We start from the raw sequence: 19,210 nt of genomic DNA on the forward strand, positions 1-19,210 counted from the left end.
GGTGACGCACTAACGAGGTTTGACTGTACTTATATATTTGTATTGCTGCAGGAAGTATGCAACATTTCTGCATTGCAGCCACAACATGCAGTTGAGAAGCAAGAATAATGCATCTCATTGGAACTAATGTTTTAAAATGCTGCAAAATGAAGGATGATTAAATTATCTATGGCAATTAGTTTAGATTAGATAATGCAACAAAACTTGTAATTAGACTTTTTACCTGCCCAAGATTTACTCTATTCTGATATGATGTAGCCTTTTGATATCGTCTTCTTCATGCCAGAAGCATGAATGTGCAATGTGCTTGGAAATAAAAGAATGTGAGAAATGACGTTTGAATGTTTACTCTACCCATGTTACTCTATGTGGAAGTTATCTCCCTAAAAAAATTTTCACATGGGTTTCAATAAGGATACACATTCACATTTGCTTCAGGTAAAACTTAGATAGCAAAATAAGCTATCCAACCAGCTGATAAAAAAAGAGAGATAAATTTGCACATTCATGCTTCTGGCATGCAGGAGGTGATACAGTGTCATAAATAAACTTACAAATTATTTCACCTCTTTTATGAGAGTATGACCAACCTCGTAAGTACAATTGCTAACATTTTTCTTCTGTATTCATAAATTTTTTGTAAGAATTTTCAAAGGAAAATTGAAGAGGGAAATGGTCTTGCTATTGTATAAAATAGGAAAGGTATAATCTACTTGATGATCATTATTAATGGATTACTGGCCATTGGACCACGTATCTCAATGACATCTTTCATAATGTGTATAGTAAAGCTTGTGTAACCTGCAGGCTTCATCAAAATGTTGAATGTGGCCCACACTGTGTCAAAGGATGAAAAAACACCTGGCATAAATGATGAGGCGACTTTGCATTCATAATTATTTGATTAATTAAATTTTTTTATTTAAAATGTAATAAATATTTTTAAAAAAACAAAAAACAAGCTTAGCCCCAACTACGTCCAATAGTTCAAGTTTTGCTGCATTAGGGGGATTAAATTCTCTTTAAGCAAGAACAAAACAAGTAGTCTTATGATAATAGAAAGAGCGAAGATAAAGTGAACAAGTTTTATTTTATTTGCTACACCTTTTCTTTCAAATTCTTTCTTTCATTAACTTCCAGTTTTGCCTAAAAAAATAAAAAATTAGCATAAGGTATTCATCAGTTTATTCTCATAAATTCAAAGGCATGTTATCCTGTCAATACTACAACTAGATAACTCTGTTTTATATGTTTAGAGAAAAACTTGTTTAAACATTAAAATGAAGTGTATATTTAATATTATATTACACGGAAATAAACAAGAATAACTTCACTTAGATTTATGTTACAGATTGCCTAGTACATGTCTGATGTGTCATTTTTGTACTTAACTAAAAATCACAAATTCTTGAGTTATCAAGATATAGTATTCAGATGATAAATTATTATTTTAAAATGCCAGAAATGTAACCAGAATCACACTATTATCAGAAGTTAAAAGCCTACACGTCACTAGAAATATCCTGAAAAGCTAATAGTAACTAAGCTCCTAACTTCAAGTGAAAACGGATGTTTTTGGACCCATGAGCAAACATTACACTCATGGGGAATGCAAGCAGCTTGACCTTTCCTTTTCCCCATGAACAGGTCTTTTCATTTAAAAAAATGCATAATGTTAAGGCAGATTAGCAACATTGAACAAATATATGCTGGTTTCACTATTACATCTATTCACAGTCATTTCAAAAATCTGATGACAACACACTGAAAGAATATATAGTGCAAAACTTGAGCCATACACAACAACTGCCAGGCTTCTCCCTTTTTTAAGCATTCTGCATAAATTTCCTCTTTAACAAAGGCGCAATTAAGATAAAAGATGCACTTTTATTTCTCTTCAAAGAACTTGATGAGGCTGGACATCCATCCAGCTTGAACTTGACATCCATCATATTTGTGATGGATTTACTCTCCTTCCAATTCAGAATTTTTTTTTCTTTTGATGGGATTTATAATAATCATATTGGTTTCTGGGTTGTTTTATTCTCATATAGTTATCAATTTATTATTGTTATCAGAAACCCTAAGTCCCGATGTGATCACATAAAGCAGAGTGCACTGTATGTGAACCCAAAGGTATGTGTATGCATTTTTTACTAAGAAAATGACACTGTTTATGTCTTGGCAAAAATGAAGAAGAGGCAAATAATTACTGGTGGTGCATGCACAATTACGTAGTACTCATCAATACCTGTATGAACAATGATTCAGTTCATTTTAACAAAATTAGATTTAAGGTTAACGGCCACATCAGATGACTCCATGGGCCACATTTGGCCCACGGGCCAAGGGTTGAGCATATATAATGTAGGCCTATCTGCAGCATGGGCATAAGCAGCACACTCAGAAAGAAAACACAACATTTTTTCAACATTAATGTGCCATTTGCATATCTGCCGCACATTTCTAAGATGAAATTTAACTTTCATGTGTAATCACTATTTTCTTATATTTTACAAACCAATATTTGTTAGAAATTCTTGTTATTTTAACAGAACTAATCGTTAACAATTCAAATGTTATTTAATTAATTAATATTTGAATGTTGTATTAAAAACATGAGAGCACGGTGAATAAGCATAAATATATGGTACCTCAAAATGTTAAATTTATATTTCCTTACAAGAATAATGTTAAATGAAGGAGAATTGTCAAAATTTCACAAATGCATAAGCATCTCAGATAATTATTCATGGTTGTTTAACAGACATAATGTGTTCTCATTCACTATGTATAGTGCTTATTTATTGTCCTATAAAATATCAAACATACCTTTTCAATTAAAGGAACTAGTTTTCCTTCTTCCGCTAATATTTTCAGTATTTCCATGATTAAAGGAAGATAATTATGCTTTCTTCTAACATTTTCCAGCTAAAGAATGAGAAGCCATTTAAATAAAAATCATAGAGGAGAGATATTCCAGCATTTTCTAGCATTCTAAAACAGAATCTGTTTTAAACGGATATAAAAATTGCTTTAAAAATAAAACATTGGCACATTTTATTTAGGTTTTTGCAAATCAAAAATGTCACTGAGGAGTCACAGACTTCTATAAAACTTGCATAAATACAATGGTATCTCAATGAGAGAGATGTATTACATATAAAGGTGCCTATTTTGATTATTACAAATCTGTTTTCACAGATTTTTTTATTTTGCTGTTACATTTTTGTCAAAAAAAAAATTGATTTTTGTACTCGCATCTATAGGCCATTTATGAAAGTTTAAAAAAACTGCTCACAAATTAATTTGAGAAACATTTCTGTCTATTCCAAAGTGTCAGAAGAAAATTTTGAGACAGCTGCATATAATCAGCACTAAAAAAATTGGATGTTAACTTAATCTACAATATACATAGGAAAAAAATATGTCTAAATATATCTAAAGGTACAGTCTGACCCCGATTCAACAAACTCGGATTCAATGAACTCCTTGATGTAACTCATTTTTTTTCTCAAATTCTGGCAAAAATAGAGATCTTATTAAATTAAAACCTCTATATAATGAATATTTTTTGAAATATTTTTTTCATATTTCAATTACTTGTAATTATTCTATTATATTATTATTTACTTGCAATTATATAATTACTTGTAATTATTATTCATATTTTATTACTCAATTTTTTTCATATTTCTCATTACCCGAAACCACAATCCAAAGATTTGACTTCCTGAGAATCTTTGACTTTCCCCGATCTTCATCCCTTCTTTAGAGACAAAAGAAGGGGAAACAGGAATGTTCTTTTTTTATCCTAAAGGAGACAATAAAGCCATTCAGGAATGCATGTGGGGAAATTTCAGCAATTGGTGTAACACCAGTACCATAAAACATCATGCTGTCCACATGGTTAGATGTGAGTAAAAAAAATAAAGCTTTATTATGGGAAATTATGGTATCTATTCATTTTAGTCCTATTCTTTTAGTTATGGGAATTTCAAAAATTGTCTGAAACACAACAAACTGTGCCAAAAAAATTTTGAATTTTTTTTTTTTTTTTTGTCATTTTTCTGATAACACCAGAGATTTAGCAATTTTACTACAGTTTAATACTAAGTAAAATTAAAAATAGACTTCAAGTTTGTGCTCTGTCTTGACAAGTAAATAATGGTGAGTCATCTAAAGAGAAAATATTTTTCGATCGGCAAAAACTGACTATTTTGACAGAATTCTATAAAAATGTTGGGTGTATCGAACAAACTTCTATCAAGTAATTTTTTCATGCACTCTGACTATTTTAAAAAGCATATGCATTTTTTTTTTCTTCAACTGTTTCAGAAATTGGTTGTGACAGCAACTATCAAAGTAAGTAGCTTTTAAAATTTACCGTTTTGAGTGTGTTTATGCTCCTGATCAATATATATTACCCCGATTTAACAATTCCCTCAATTTAACTAATGAAGTTGTTAATTTCATCCAATTTGCTAAATCGGGGTTCAACTGTACACAAGAGTACATTAAGGAAACAATGCAGTATGACAAAGCCATATGGTAAAATGTTATTATGGCATGGCAGAGGTTAAGGTTTAATTTTAAGGTTGTTTAATGTAGGATATAAAACATTATAAATATTCATTCATATGGTTTGAAAAATCAATCCTGATGATGTCAAGATCACAAGAGGCATAGCAATGGTCACTAGAAGCCAATCTTGAGATTAATTAGGATTTCATGCTACCTCAACTTCAAGATATCAAAATAAAATATCATTTTCCAGGCTGCTTATTAGCTAAATATTGCCATAAAAGCAAATAATTGTTTTTAATTTACTTTATATCTTCTTTGCTTTTGTTCCTCTTCAGCTGCCAGCTCCATCACTTTGGCTATTTCTTGCTGAATATCGTCAATTTCCATACCACTCTGAAAATATTACAATTTTTATGTTTGAATAAGATTTCAAAAGATGCCAAAATAGCATTACAGAGCACTTCCAGTTTAATATTGATTTTGAGAAAAGTTGCTCAAATTAGCCAGGGGCATTTGCATGTTAAAGTTCAGACTTTAACAAAAGACTGAAAACTTTTGACAACTGGAAAAAAAAACTGACAAAACTGAACTTTTGAAAAACTTTGTTTTCACAACAAATATCAACTACATATTTTATTGAAATTAATATACGGTATATTTGCAATATACAGGTGAGTTACATAATTTCAGCATCAGTTTAGATGTGCAATAAGACTGAAAAGTTTGAATTTTGTTGCAATAATATTTTGAAACAATGACACCAGAGCAGGAAGTGCTGTAAGTGCTTAAACAGCCACAGAATTATTTTCCATAAGATTCCGTAAGGAATATTGTAGTATCTGTTGGGGTTTTTAAAGTTCAAGCCACTGTATATTGTAAAGCAGTGTCAAACATCCCCACAATATAATTCACACATAAGAATGTCCTGCATAAAACTCAAGCTGACAACTACAGGTCTAAAACAGTTCTAACACCCATGTTTGAAAATGCAGTACAGTAACATCAATGTGATATAATTTGATATTTAACTGTTTAGAAAATAATTGCAAAAAACTTTAAAAAAAAATTACACCAGATAAATTAATTTTACAGTTAGAATACATTTGACCTACATGCATTTGGTTCTGCAGCTCTTCGAGTCGCCTCTGATATATCATCTTCCTTTCTGATATTATAGCCATCAAATTAAAATGAATTTCACCTTCATTATATCTGCAAAAAAATTTAAAAGATTAAAAGTAGGATGGATGGACACACATGGGAAACTTCTTTTTCTCATTCAAAAAATGCTAGAAACAATTATATAGGCCTATGTTGAGGCCTAAACAATTATATAGGCATTTTTTTGTTAATATGAGAAAATAACACAAACATACTCACAAACTTAGATGATTATACAAATACAAAAACTACCACAAGCATGCCCAACAAGGTGATGAGTGTGTTGTATAATATCATTTTCATTTTGAAATATGAAGGAAATTGTGTTAAAAGGTACATTTAGATAGACAACAAACAATCACTACAATAGTATATACTTTTGAATTCTTTTCTCTATAACCGGTCGAGCCACATCAAGCCAGTCAGATGTTGAGGGTATGCGACCTGCATGAAGACAGTGTAATATAATATTATAATCAGTTTATTGTTGGGAAATAAAATGTATCCAAGATAACAATTGTTATTATTATTTATTATACTAGTTTTAATGAAAATTTTATGGGAAAGGTTACAAAATTTTAAAAACAAAGTTAAATAAAATTATGGATCTACATTTCATGCCACAATTCAGTGCCATAACTAGGTAGGTGCACCTGCACAGGGCCCACTTGGAAGGAGGCCTAAATGCAAATTCTTGCACAGGGCACAAGAATGGCTAGTTATGGCACTGCCTCAATGTATTTAAAATAATGTTAACAATACAATTGCTCAACATTCAAAGCACTTTGTAGAGATAACTTTTCATAGATGAATTTCATGTCTCAACTGCATTATGTAGAACGATTCAATCAGTAAACAATCACATTCAAGATTTAACTACTATGTATAATGCATGGAACATACCAAGATCAATAGGCCCTTCTTTCAATCCATCGAGTTCATATAATCTATTGTCTATAGGCACATAACCAATGAAGTGGAAAACGTCATCTTCTTTGTTGGGTTTTTGACAATCAAATTCAAACATATTCTGTCTGTAATAACAAGAGAAAAAAATATACTTTTTAATTTCACTTAGTATCAAACTGTAGTAAAATTACAAAATCTCTGGTGTTATGAAAAAAATAATGACAAAAAAAAATCACAAAATTTTTTGACACAATTTGTTGCGTTTCAGACAATTTTTGAAATTTCCATAACTAAAAAGAATAGGACTAGAACGAATAAATACCATAATTTCTCATGATAAAGCTTTAAAATTTAGTTTATAACTCTCGCAGGTATTGGGAGCATTATTTGAATTGTGGTTGAAGGTTTCTCAAGTTAAGAATAAATATTCATCGGCTAAAATGGTATCCTCTTAACCACTTTTTCTACGTTTTATTTTCATACAGTTTATCCACTTAACCGACTATTTTCCTATCCGGTATCTACTTGTAGAGCCTGATAACATTCATATGTCTAATTTATCTATCTATAAAAGGATAATGAAATTACAACTTAAATTTCTCCTGTATTTGATTATATTGCTCTTTTTCCTCTACCTTGTTAATATATTTTAATAACATAGGCCTGCTGTATATTTCATGTATAAGCCAAGTAAAAAAAATTAACTATTAAATCTTTTGCTAAAAAATTAGGTTCCTACATTGAAGGAAAGGTAGGAACATGACTTTTGGCACTTCAGCACTGAAGTCATGGGATACCTCTTAATGTGGTGTGGGACCTCCTTTTACCCAATTAAAAGTACAGCAATATTAAGAGATATCCCATGACTTTTGGCACTTCAGTGTATATACCAGTGGTTCCCAACCTTTTTTTCACCATGCCCCGCTTAAGCATCTTGTAAAATCCTGATACCCCTCCTCTGTTTAAGAGAGACACATGGGTGGGGCATGTTGCCCATGCAGATTACTCCCCCAAGATGATCAAAAATTAACAATATATATAGTAAGAACTTTAAAATATTGAAAGAATTTTTTTTAATGCTGTTTCAATAAATTTCTATGAATTGGAAATGCTTTTTGAAGGTTAAAAATTCAAAATTCCCTCAGAGATTTTCTTTTTTGTGCTCACACCCTCAAACCTCAAATTAGCCTCCCTTCCCCAAAAGTGAGCCATGTATACCCCCATCCCCTTTCCATGACATATAATTCTTATCATTTAAAAAGATAACTCCTATCCACATGGAAGAAGCCCCAAAGACTAATAAACTGGCCTAAAGAAAGCAGGTGTTTTCAATTTTTGAGACTGGGGGTTTTCAACTGTGTGTGGGCCAAAAAAAAGAAATCCATGAAGCCCAAGAGCCAACAAATTATACTGTGGTATCTTGATTCACGTCATGGCATCTAAACGACTAGACAAAACAGGGCCCCAAGTCAAATAGAGAGCACAACAATATTTGAGAATTTTATTCTGAGAAAATATTTTTATTACATTTGAATTTTCGTTAAGTTTCGAATTATTTCTTCATCGGATATGCAAATTCCATTAATTCAGAAATTATTTTATCAACTATTAATTTTCATAAATCCCAATTTCCCCCCCCCCCCCTTTACGAATCAAATTGCCTTAATAACCATATTGTCCTCTCACTGGGAATCAGGGATTATGCACTGGTCCATTCTTGAGAAGAAAAACCAGTTTAGAACCACCATTATGGAAGTCCTGAAGTGCGGGGGAGGGGAGCGGAAGCTTAAACATAAGCATACACTATAAATTTACAGGGCTGCTCAGGTTTTTCTGCACTCAGTGCATTAAAGTGGTGAACCATTGCAAACATTTATAAAAATACATAATTTTTAAATCATTGTAAATAAGTATTCAAAACATAAAAATTCAAAAATTTATCTTGTTGGACAATTTTGACCATTTTTTGTCTGGCTTTCGCAAACTTTCAAAGTAGCTTATCATTTATGTTGTGTCTGGCTTGATATACAAAATTTGGTTGAGATAGTCTAAAATTCTAGATTTGTATTACAAACATGCTTACAGAAAATTAAATATACGCAGTTCAATTTCACAAACCTCAAATTCATGCAATGACACACTTTTACAAACTAGTCTTTTCGTTCTGATCATTATGCCATTTTCCTCTAAATGTCTTTATCATCTATAAACTTTTGATTTTACAAATGAATTATTTGAGTCTGTAAAAACAAGCATTGACTGTGTAGGCCTAGATATAAAATATTGTATAAATATAAAATATTTGTTGAAAAATACATTGTACAAAACTATCATATCTCTATGCATATGTATTAAAACTATTTGGTAAGACAATCTTGGAAAATTTATCTCATTCACATCACCTAGAAAAGCTGTTGTGAACCTCTCGTATTGTGTCGGAGTTGCTCAATGTCAAACCTTTCATCTACAAAAAGTATGAACCATGTTTATAATAATAAAACTCAAGTAACAATAAAAATTGAATCAAAAATATGCAACAAAATATGTAACAAAATAGAAATTTTACATCTGATGCTAAAATAATTGAATAAAAATTAACTTCCAAATTTTGAGGCGTAAAATAAAAATATGGGCCTATTGGAATCTATTTAATAATGAAATTAAGATACAAACACAAAATTTCTGAAAGTTTGAATGCTGTGAAAATCATATACAGTAACACTTTTTTTTTTGCGCGGACACTGGAGAACAAAAAAAAATTGTCTGTAAAAGAAGGGTGTCCTATATAACAATATTACTCTCTGGTCCCAATGCACTTTTCATAGTGTTAATATATTCCAACTATCAGATAGCTCCTTTATAAGGATGCATTTCTCCCGATCCCTTCATTATTGTTATATAGGTGTTTCACTATATTGAGATTATTTTCCTTCATACTAAAAACCATAAAAACTAAAAGAAAAATATACATTGTTCTTACAGTAGCATCAAAAGTAGAACAAAAATCCTTGAATGATGAAAGAGTTTCTCCGAGCTTCACATCACTATGCTTGCAATTTAGAAGCACACTGAGGATAGCTTGCGTGGCACAAGCATTGTTAATGACCTGAAATGATGAGACTATAATGAAGAATATTTATGAAAATTGACAAAATATATATACGATGGACATAAAGAAAAGTGTGCTTTGACCACAATAGCACTGCTGTACACAGAAGGGAAGGGGGGTATGAGCCGAGATTTTGCACATGTTCCTTGGCATAGTTTATAATCTCTAAATTTCCTAAAGCATGGGAATTTAATTCAGCTACCCATTTCCCAAATGAAAGGAATGTCACAGCCAGTGCATAATTTTGAAGCGATACTTCTGGAAATTGAAGCAAGCAAAACATTGTTGTGAATCACCTATATTTCTGTTTCCCCTCGTAGAGAAATGCTGATCTATATTTCATTGAATCTTTGTTCACTGGACACACCAAATTTTAGGTGGAAATTTTTGTTTCTTCTTACTGAAGGATATCTGCCTGAAACAATTGTTGGTCATTGCCATGCAAAGGTGCTGTTCCTCTTTCAAAAAGTCTTTTTAATCATTACATTATTCCATATATAACATTCCATATATAGGAGGCTTTGGAATAGACACTGTACACATATTGTGAGCCTTATTTATCAAGTTTAAATTTGTTTAAAATTTTCACTCATCTTGCAAAACACTTGTAACCAAGTTTTAATTGTATAAACCAAAAATTCACACTTTCTGGCGAGTGTGGGCCACTTCGGTGGTTTGAAAATGTGTCAAAGGCCACTTAGGTTATCTGAAAATGTGTCATGAGTCATTTAAATTATCTGGAAGTGTGCATGACTCGATTGATCTGAACATGGGCATAGCCTCCACAAGGGTAGGACTCTAGGCAAGGGGCTGGGACGATTCTCATCATTTTTTTGTTTTTCCACACTATAAATTTCCTATAGAGAGCTTTGTGAGAAGTGCCCTGGAGACCACCAAAGATTCCAGCCCAGGGGCCTACTACTTCACTACTCAACTATGCAAGCACCTCATACACATTCCTCTGTGGAATTTCTAATGAATTGTACATGCAGGAATATAAGTTGTGTGTGTTTGCATCACAGCCTCCACCAGGATAGAGCTCTAGCTTGGTAGGCCTAGAACGATTATCATCTTTTTTGTGTATTTTATTTATTTATTTACAATAACCCCAGAAGGCATGAAATGCACTTATACTGGAAGGGGAAAAAAATAATAATAATAGTCAGAACGGGAAGCACTTCGCATATGGAGTCAGGTCGAAATCCCCAATAGTGGAAGCAAATCTTGCGTAGGAGGCACATACAAGTTCTGATGGAAGACTGTTCCATATTCTTGCCACACAGCATCTATATCCGTGGAAAAAGCAATCCCTTGTAGCCGTTGGTATTCTTATTTGGAAGCAATGCCTACGTAGGTTAACTCGCCTGTCTATGATCTCAAAGAAAGGCGCTCTCGATGGTAGATAAACAATTTGGTGGACTAGTTTGTACCACATCTTCAGATCTGCAGCGATTCTACGCCATTCCAGTGAGTGTAAACCCAGAAATTGAAGTCTCTGGCAATAAGATAGACCGCTCATGCCAGGTATTCGTTTAGTAAACGACCTCTGTGGCTTTTCGAGGAGCTGTATGTCCTTGATTTTGTAAGGGCTCCATACTTGCGAACAGAACTCCAGAGTCGGGCGAACGTACACACAGAAAGCATATGACAACGTATGCGCATCACACTTATGGTATGCCGTACGTAACATATATGAAATTCTATTAGCTTTGCAGACTATGCCATGATAATGATCAGTGAAATCCAGAATGCGGCTCATCGCAATGAGCCGAAATCCATGCATGTATCCAATTGCTGTAACGTTTCATTACCTAGTTGGTAATATTCAGGATCGGTGCGTCTACCTAAATGCATTGATCCACTTTTTGATGATGAAATAGGTAGTTTATACGGACAACTCCACTGGAAAAGTTGTTGGCATGCAATTCTTAGGCCCCCAGTGTTTTCCACTGGAGAGAATAACTTCATGTCATCAGCGAATTGCAATAGAGAGATGGGTGACAAAGCCTGAGTAATATCGTAAGTGTACAAAGTAAATAAGATCAGGCCTAACACCGATCCCTGGACAACTCCGCTTGGCACGTGACATTCTCTAGACATCACGCTGGCTACGCGAACCTGATGAACTCTGTCTGACAGCAGTTCTTGAATTATCCTCACAACTTTATCTGGAACCCCCATGCAAGCCTTCCTCAGTAGTAGCAATCTGTCTACTTTATCAAATGCCTTTTGGAAATCGACGTAAATTACATCAATCTCTTGTCCAGAGTCTATAGCACTCTCCCATTTTATATCATGACAAATCAACTGCTGCACTGGTAAGGAGCGGCCAGGAATGAAGCCAAACTGAACTGAGGGGATTAAGCCCACCTCGTCGTCAAATGGAAGTAACTGATTGACAATGCATCTCTCGAAAATTTTGCAGGATATATCGGTTAACGATATCGGGCGATAATTATTCGGATCTGCCCTGGAGCCTTTATTCTTATAAATTGGACTAATAACTGCAGATTTCCAAGAGCATGGGATAGACCCGTAGTCATAGAAGGATGTGAAGATGGAGCTAAGCAGAAAAGATATCGGGTCTGAAAGACGTTTGTAGAAACAACTGGGTATTCCGTCACGACCCGGAGATGATCGACCAGGAAGAGAAGCAATAATGGCTTTTATCGTCTGAGTGCTGAACATGTCACGAAAGAAGGGATGATCATTCATAAGGCCTTGATAACGATGGTCGTAACCGGAACAACTGAAATTATATGAACCAGAAAATATGTCCGCAAAAACGTTTGCTTTCTCATAATCTTCCGTTATCGTGGTGCCATTCACAGTTAGCGTTGGTATGTCCCAGGATACACAAAGTCTACTGCAGACATCTCTGTGGAAAAAGTTCCGATCATGATTTTTACAGAGGTTGAGGAGATGTAAACTCTCTTTTCCTTGGACGTAATTTGCATAGTTCCTAGCCATGACCTTATATTGTTCTTTAGTGGTTTGACTAGGTATTCATCTATATTGACGCCAAGCATGCAATTTCCTATTGTTTAGCATTCGTAAAACCTTATCTTTTTTTCTAAATCTCATTTGACGGGGAACATGTTCACGAGACCGCAGAAATAGAGCTGGCAAAGCATCCGCAGCTGAGATAGTTCCAGCCAGTACTTGGTTCTGCAGATCTTTTACAATAGTTGATAATCGTGGATAATCTGCATTGTGATAGTTTAGTGTTGATCGGCAATCTAATCCTGTTGTAATATGCAATGAGAAGTGTATCGGCAAGTGCGATGGATTATCGCTGTTGCAGAAGGGTGGAAGTGCATATACGTCGTAGACCACCGAAGGATTGGTAGCAAACAGAACATCTAAAAAGTTTTCCCCTTTTGTGGGAAAATCAACCAACTGAACAAGGCCTAGTTCTGCTGATATTGACATGAACTGTGACTCCAATTCAGATGAGAATCTCCCGTTTATCCAATCGATTCCCCGCATGGTGAAGTCCCCGACCAAAATCCCCGGAAAGCACGCAGAGCAGTAATGCCTTAGTTCTCTCCAAAACTCACACCAATGATCTAAATTACATGCTTTATTTGGCGGAACGTACGCCGTAATAAGCCTGCACTTCCTATTTCCACTTTTTATATCCACCGATATTATCTCAACATCTTGATTTCCATTATGCACGTTCACCAGCTTAGGTTTCAGGCTGCTTCGAATAATAATGCATACACCTTCTCCCACAGTAGTTTCTCTGTCGTATCAGAAAATATCGTATACTGGTAGACATATCAAGGAAGACGAAACTGACTGATGTAACCAAGTCTCTGCTATGCACAGAATGTCGACATCGTATGACTGAATGCAGCAATGCAAATCGTCAATTTTATTCACAATACTTCTGGGGTTAATAACCTGTAACTCTTGATTCAGAATCGGATGCGTGTTCATTTGTTGAAGAAATTGACGATGACTCTTGTCCGTACAGTCATTGTTGATTAGAGGTGTCCCTCTGACCGGGCAATGCTTCCGTTATAGTACAATCTCCAGCCGGATCCTCCAGAAGATATCTGGGAATTACAAAAACTCTCTGATGTGTATACCAGATGGCCAGTGGAATGGATCACTCAATGAATCCCAATTACTATCGACAGTGGTTAGTACAAAAGATGCATTAGTTTGAGTTTCTTGTATTCAGCTTAACACAGTCACAGTCGTACTCGAGTTGCGTGTCCTGCAGTATGCGACGTACGTCCGAGATAGATATCTCTGGAGCAAATCTGTTCACCAGCAACCGACGTCTGCGAACTGTCTGCACTACACGCACCTGCGACGTCATAGACATTCCCACTCTGAATTCATTATGCCGATCAGTCCCAGTTGCGATGTTGGATCGCTGTAAACTGTTAGGTGGTACTTGATTAATATCATCCACTTTCAAGCGAGGGTGGACTGCCAGAAACGTGTTGTTATTTGACAAATTTTCCTTTCCCCTCAAAGTATCAGTCAATATTTGGGCATACGAAGCGGTAGCAACAGGCTCTGGCAATGATTCACAGTTGTTTGCTCCAGATGAGTTCACGTTTGAGCGCATAGCATTTGACAAGTTACCTATCTCTGACTGCATTCCGGGAATGATCTGGGCAATGCTCTCTAGTCTACTAAAACGTTCCTCAAACTTCTGAAAGTTTCTCTCAATAATCTCTGAAATATTAGCAGTTTCATGGATACTAGGCGGCGGCTCAGTGATAGCAACCTCCGACAAAGAACGTTCATTTCCTACGACATGGACTTCATCATACAGCTTCATCATTTCATTCCTCAGCACGAGAAACCGGTCTCTCTCGGCTGCGTCTGTTCTTTTCCCATCACAGACTCTTGTGAACAGGAGGGTCATTTCATCCAAATGCTTGTAGAACTCACCATTGAAGACCTTGCTTCCAATAGGCGACACAGGGCACTCGTCCGTCATCTCGATCTTAACCCTAACTATTCCAGTATATGTATATTAAACACTACTTAGCGCTGCAATTGCAAGTTAGGCTTAAATAAAAACAGAACAATTTACTCCCAGTATCATATGTTCATGCAATAAAAAAGACAATATTAGTTCGAAGTATATCACAATATACTTCCAAACTAAAAAAAAACGAACGTGAAACCACAAAAACAACAGCAAAAAGTATATAAATTAATTAAAATTATAGCGCTCAAGAACAAAAATGTCAACACATGACTTGGTTCCCCACATGTTTTTTTGCACTATTTATTCACTATAGGGGAGAGACTGGGAAGAACCATATGCGTGCAGATGTGGGGCTCTAGCATATTTATGTTATCAGAGTTATGCATGTTTCATGTTCTAGGTAGTGCTGCCACCTATCTTCCATATTTTGAAGTAAAGATGTTAAATATTGTTTATAATTTCCATATTATGTAAGTATCATGTTGAAGAGCTATCTGCTGCCTACAGAGACTTTGTTAAAAGGAAGAATGGCTCACATTCATGTCTTGAAATTGGAAAATCAAAAAAGCCAGGCGCCCTACCGCAAGATGTGGGGACTATGGCAGTGGGTCCCTTCAGTGATCTGGAAATGGCAGACAGTTTTAGTGATCTGAAACTGCACCATGATTGCCACTTGAAAATTTGCCACAGACAACTTAAGGAATATGATAATGGCCACAAGCCACTAAGTGGCTTTCATGGGCCACTTCAGGTTTGGTAAACGGCTGCAGGTCACAGTGAAATAAAATTTTTGATTTTAAATTTCTTATTAATTTTGATATAGCAATATACGTAATTTTGAAACCAGGGGATTCTAATTCCATATAAAAATGATCCTCTTTTTTACATGGAAGTTAAGTTTGAATTGAATACCATTTTAACTGCAGGCTAATTGGCATCCACAGTGAAAGGGTTACTCCACATGATCCTATGATGTGGAGCAACCATTGTTTAAACAAACAATATTTGCATGAACAATGGTTTAGTTAACGTTTAACAAAATTGGGTTTTAGGTCGAAAAAAACTCTGTTGTACCTGTTTGGCAAAAAAAATCTCGTCGAGCCTGCTGTCTTGAACTATGGGCCCACATGGCTCATCACCCGGAAACCACTTAAACAAAAAGATCAATCCATGAACTGGTCTGAAATATAGTAAAGATCATACAATAAATATCATATCTGCATTATTTTTGAATACTTACATCGTAATAAATGTAACTCAATAATCAATTGGGGTTTTTTTTTGTAATTTTGCAATCGCAATAAGTAATGTGCCCAATGTTGCCCATCATTGTCCTGAAGATCTAGAACAGTGTTTCCCAAAGTGAGCGATGGAATGGTTCAGCGGGTTAATCAAAAGCTACGGGTATAACATAGGATCCTATGGGTTCACTTGAGTTGGGGGAGGGGGGGGCGATGAGGAAAAAAATGTCTGAAGAAGGGGGCAATGGAACAAAAAATTTGGGAAACTACGATCTACAATAAAGTAGATCTATGGCACGCTGGTTGAAAAAGAACCTGGATCGTTAATGAGTGAAAGTATACTGTGTGAATCCAAAATTTAAATTTTTATGTGTTCTTTTTAGAAATTTCAGGTATTCAATGTGCCATAGGTCCTTATTGACATGATTACGTAACTCTACAATCTTTTTAGTTTGTGGGCCAAATATGCAAGTTGCCTACTACTTGTAGGCCAAGAACTGGTGCAGCAAGTTAATACGTTTATTAATACGTTTTAATTCTTTCTTTATGGAGAAATCTTTTTTTCTAAAAAATTATATATTTACTTAATTCTTTCGAAATTTTCAGGGTTCAAACTATAAATTTCTTCGACTTGGACACCACGAACACCTGCAAAAAATAAAAAATATTCTTGTTAATATTTATTTGATATGATACAATAGTTTATATTTTCTCATAGTTTCATAAAAATATTTTCATAAAGAATAATGAAAACATGCGATGGTTTGACCGTAAATGAGCACCTTTTATGAGAATCAGTCAATAACCAGATTATACTAATTGTATACTGAGCATGCACGACAACCTTGGGGCCAAGCCACTCTGTAGTGGCAATGTTTGCTGATGGGGAAAGGGTGGACAACCCCTCCCCCCTCAAAAAACTTCCTCCCATAACCATTTTGAAAATTCAAATCAATTTTATTTCTTAGATTTCACCCTATCAGACATTTACCCAGTTCTGGCGAGCATTTAAAGTAGCCTATCGTTCAAGTTGAGCCCTGCCTGTTTGCCATGAATATTCTTTACAAAATCTATAAAAGTTCGATTTTTTTGGAAATTTTTTGGGTGGGCCCATGCGTTAAGATGGCACTGAGCAGAGTGAGCTGGTTTGAGTCCAACTTGTGAACTTTTTATTCCTCTTCTTCATCTTCGTTTCTTTTTTTCAGAATTTTTGATTTGTTTCCCCTTCATAGGGTTTTCTTAGATATGTATGTACTATGCAATCAACCATTTCAGATGCGCCAGATTAGCAAGAGCCTACTGCATTTTTGTTGCCAGAGTTGTGTGTTATCACTATGGATATGTATATGGCGCCATATCATGTTTCCCCTTCATAGCGGTTAAATTCATTTGCAGGAATTCTAAGAAAATTCGAATAGACCAATCGGGTAGCATTATTCTGCAAGAGTCCAATCAGGACGCTGCATTAGTATCTCACGTGAGTTCGAATCAAGTTTGGATTGGATCATGACCCATATATAGCTCAAGAACCCCTGGCTGTATGTGGATTTGTACAACCCTGGGAGCCCTGCAAATCAAGTTCGAGATGTGACATATTTATAAGTAACCCGATCAATCTTGGAAGCCCCTGCAAATAAAGCTTTGGTCAGGACTCCAAGCTCAAGAGATCCTGGCCGTTAGTGGATTTAAATTACTCACTTTGAAAGCCCGTACAAATTGACTTTTGAGTCTTGACCCATGGCTCAAGAATCCTTGGCTGTAAGGGGATTTGCACAACCCATCTCAGAAGCCCCTGTGAATCAAGTATGAATCGTGATTCATAGCTGAAGAGCTACTGACTGTAAGTGAATTAATACGACGCACCTCTGAGGCTTTGGTGACCCATAGGTCAAGAATCCTTGGTTTAACCCTTTGTAATCAGCGAATTTCTCTGATGGGAGTACCAGCTAGTCGGAGCAAATTTAGCTTTTCTGGAGATATTGCTCGTGAAAAAATGTGCTGCCTTTTGGTCAATTTTTTCTCACAAGTTACCATCACTGCTAACCTCGTTTGCCATGCCGCTCGCCAGGTCATCATGAATGACATCGTGTCACCAGGACGGTGGCACCGATTTCTAAGACGACTTGCGAATGGCACCACTGTCACCTTCCAACAGAGGAAGAACAAGATTAGAGTTGGTGTCACAGATCAGTCATCCGGCTGATGGTTGGAGACAGAGTACGGTGATGAAGACGGATGGCTCTGGATGTTTTTGTTGGTCTCTTGCTCGACGGCGAGGTGCAGGCGGGCAATCCGCCCATGCTCCTTGGCGGGGGTTTCCGGAGGGGTGTGATTGCTACAAGTCGGAGGCGATAGGGGCCCAGGCAGGCCGGGGATTCCTCCCAGGTTTGGACATCAAGAGAGTTTTTCCAGCATGGCCCAGCCAATAGGTAATCTGCTTCAGAGCAGGGGCCATGTTTGGTGTTATAGTTTGTGGTCCTTTGCGTGGCGGAGGTCCGGTGGCGCAATGCCGGCCGGCATTCGGCCCGTGGTCTTGGTGGCGGAGCTTTTTCTTTTTTTTTTCCAGCATGGCCCAGCCGCAAGGTATCCCGCTTATATCCCACAAGGGACAGAGCGGGGGTCATGTTTGGTATTTGCCACTGTGGCGGCATCGACCGCAGAGTTAAACAGTAGTCAATTTTCGGATAGGAGATCGACAGGGATTGGTTAAAAATCTTAATTTAACCAATCCGGGTCGGGATGCTATACGAAAATTTCGACTATTGTTTAAATCCTGTCGGTGAATACCAACCCAAAGATAGATAAATTATCAATTAAACAGGGCGGTCGCAAGCAATATTGGAAAGCAGTTGGGCATGATAAATGGTGGTTATTTAAACGTTATTGTGAATAAATGACAGGCATACCAAATCCTTTTATGAGTTCAGTGAAGACACCGGGGTCGCTCTCGATCAAACACCATTCGCCAGCGTTGTTCGCCATCTATAGGTCTTTTTAATTGTTAAAATCTAAATGAGTAGAACAAATGTTTAAGGATTTATGTAACAAGCTGTCCCAGACAATGTAAACAAGGGTTCCGTAGTAAGGAGCACGCTTGAACTAACACATTTTAAAAAAAAAAACCCAAAATACAGAAGCTTTTCCTAGGTGGCGCTGACAATAATCACTCTAAAAAAATGGCTGATCAAATGGTGATTTAGCCCAATCATCCAGATTTAATTTCAAATCATTTTTGAAAAATAGGGGAGTAAAATATTTTTCTCAATTTCAATATTTTTATTGTAAAAAAGGTAAAATTTACTG

General features: G+C 35.7%; 1 protein-coding gene across 1 annotated transcript; it reads right to left on the reverse strand.

Moving 5' to 3' along the window:
• Positions 1–1,071: 1,071 nt before the first annotated feature.
• Uch-L5 (ubiquitin carboxy-terminal hydrolase L5) lies at positions 1,072–19,003 on the reverse strand. The gene is made up of 11 exons (XM_089244974.1): positions 18,814–19,003; positions 16,492–16,555; positions 15,741–15,846; positions 9,578–9,703; positions 9,000–9,061; positions 6,592–6,722; positions 6,066–6,132; positions 5,640–5,739; positions 4,831–4,920; positions 2,833–2,931; positions 1,072–1,146 (listed from the first exon to the last, which is right to left on the reverse strand). Exons 1-11 carry the CDS (start codon positions 18,887–18,889, stop codon positions 1,099–1,101), a joined length of 969 nt encoding a protein of 322 aa, XP_089101100.1. The 5' UTR covers positions 18,890–19,003; the 3' UTR covers positions 1,072–1,098.
• Positions 19,004–19,210: the final 207 nt, after the last annotated feature.

This window comes from Pholcus phalangioides, unplaced genomic scaffold, assembly GCF_987345545.1.
Source record: "Pholcus phalangioides strain wild (caught in Gottingen) unplaced genomic scaffold, Ppha-v1.0 ptg000015l_1, whole genome shotgun sequence".
In the NCBI taxonomy this organism is placed as follows: domain Eukaryota; kingdom Metazoa; phylum Arthropoda; class Arachnida; order Araneae; family Pholcidae; genus Pholcus; species Pholcus phalangioides.

What these genes read in the sequence shown, in the direction of transcription:
- Uch-L5 (XM_089244974.1), bottom strand. Translation starts at nt 18,889, where the DNA reads ATGGCGAACAACGCTGGCGAATGGTGTTTGATCGAGAGCGACCCCGGT. An exon ending in TGAACTCATAAAAGGATTTG is followed by an intron (nt 16,556 to 18,813) that starts GTATGCCTGTCA and finishes TATTTTTTGCAG; the next exon opens with GTGTTCGTGGTGTCCAAGTC. An exon ending in ATAGAGAAAAGAATTCAAAA is followed by an intron (nt 5,740 to 6,065) that starts GTATATACTATT and finishes ATTTTTTTGCAG; the next exon opens with ATATAATGAAGGTGAAATTC.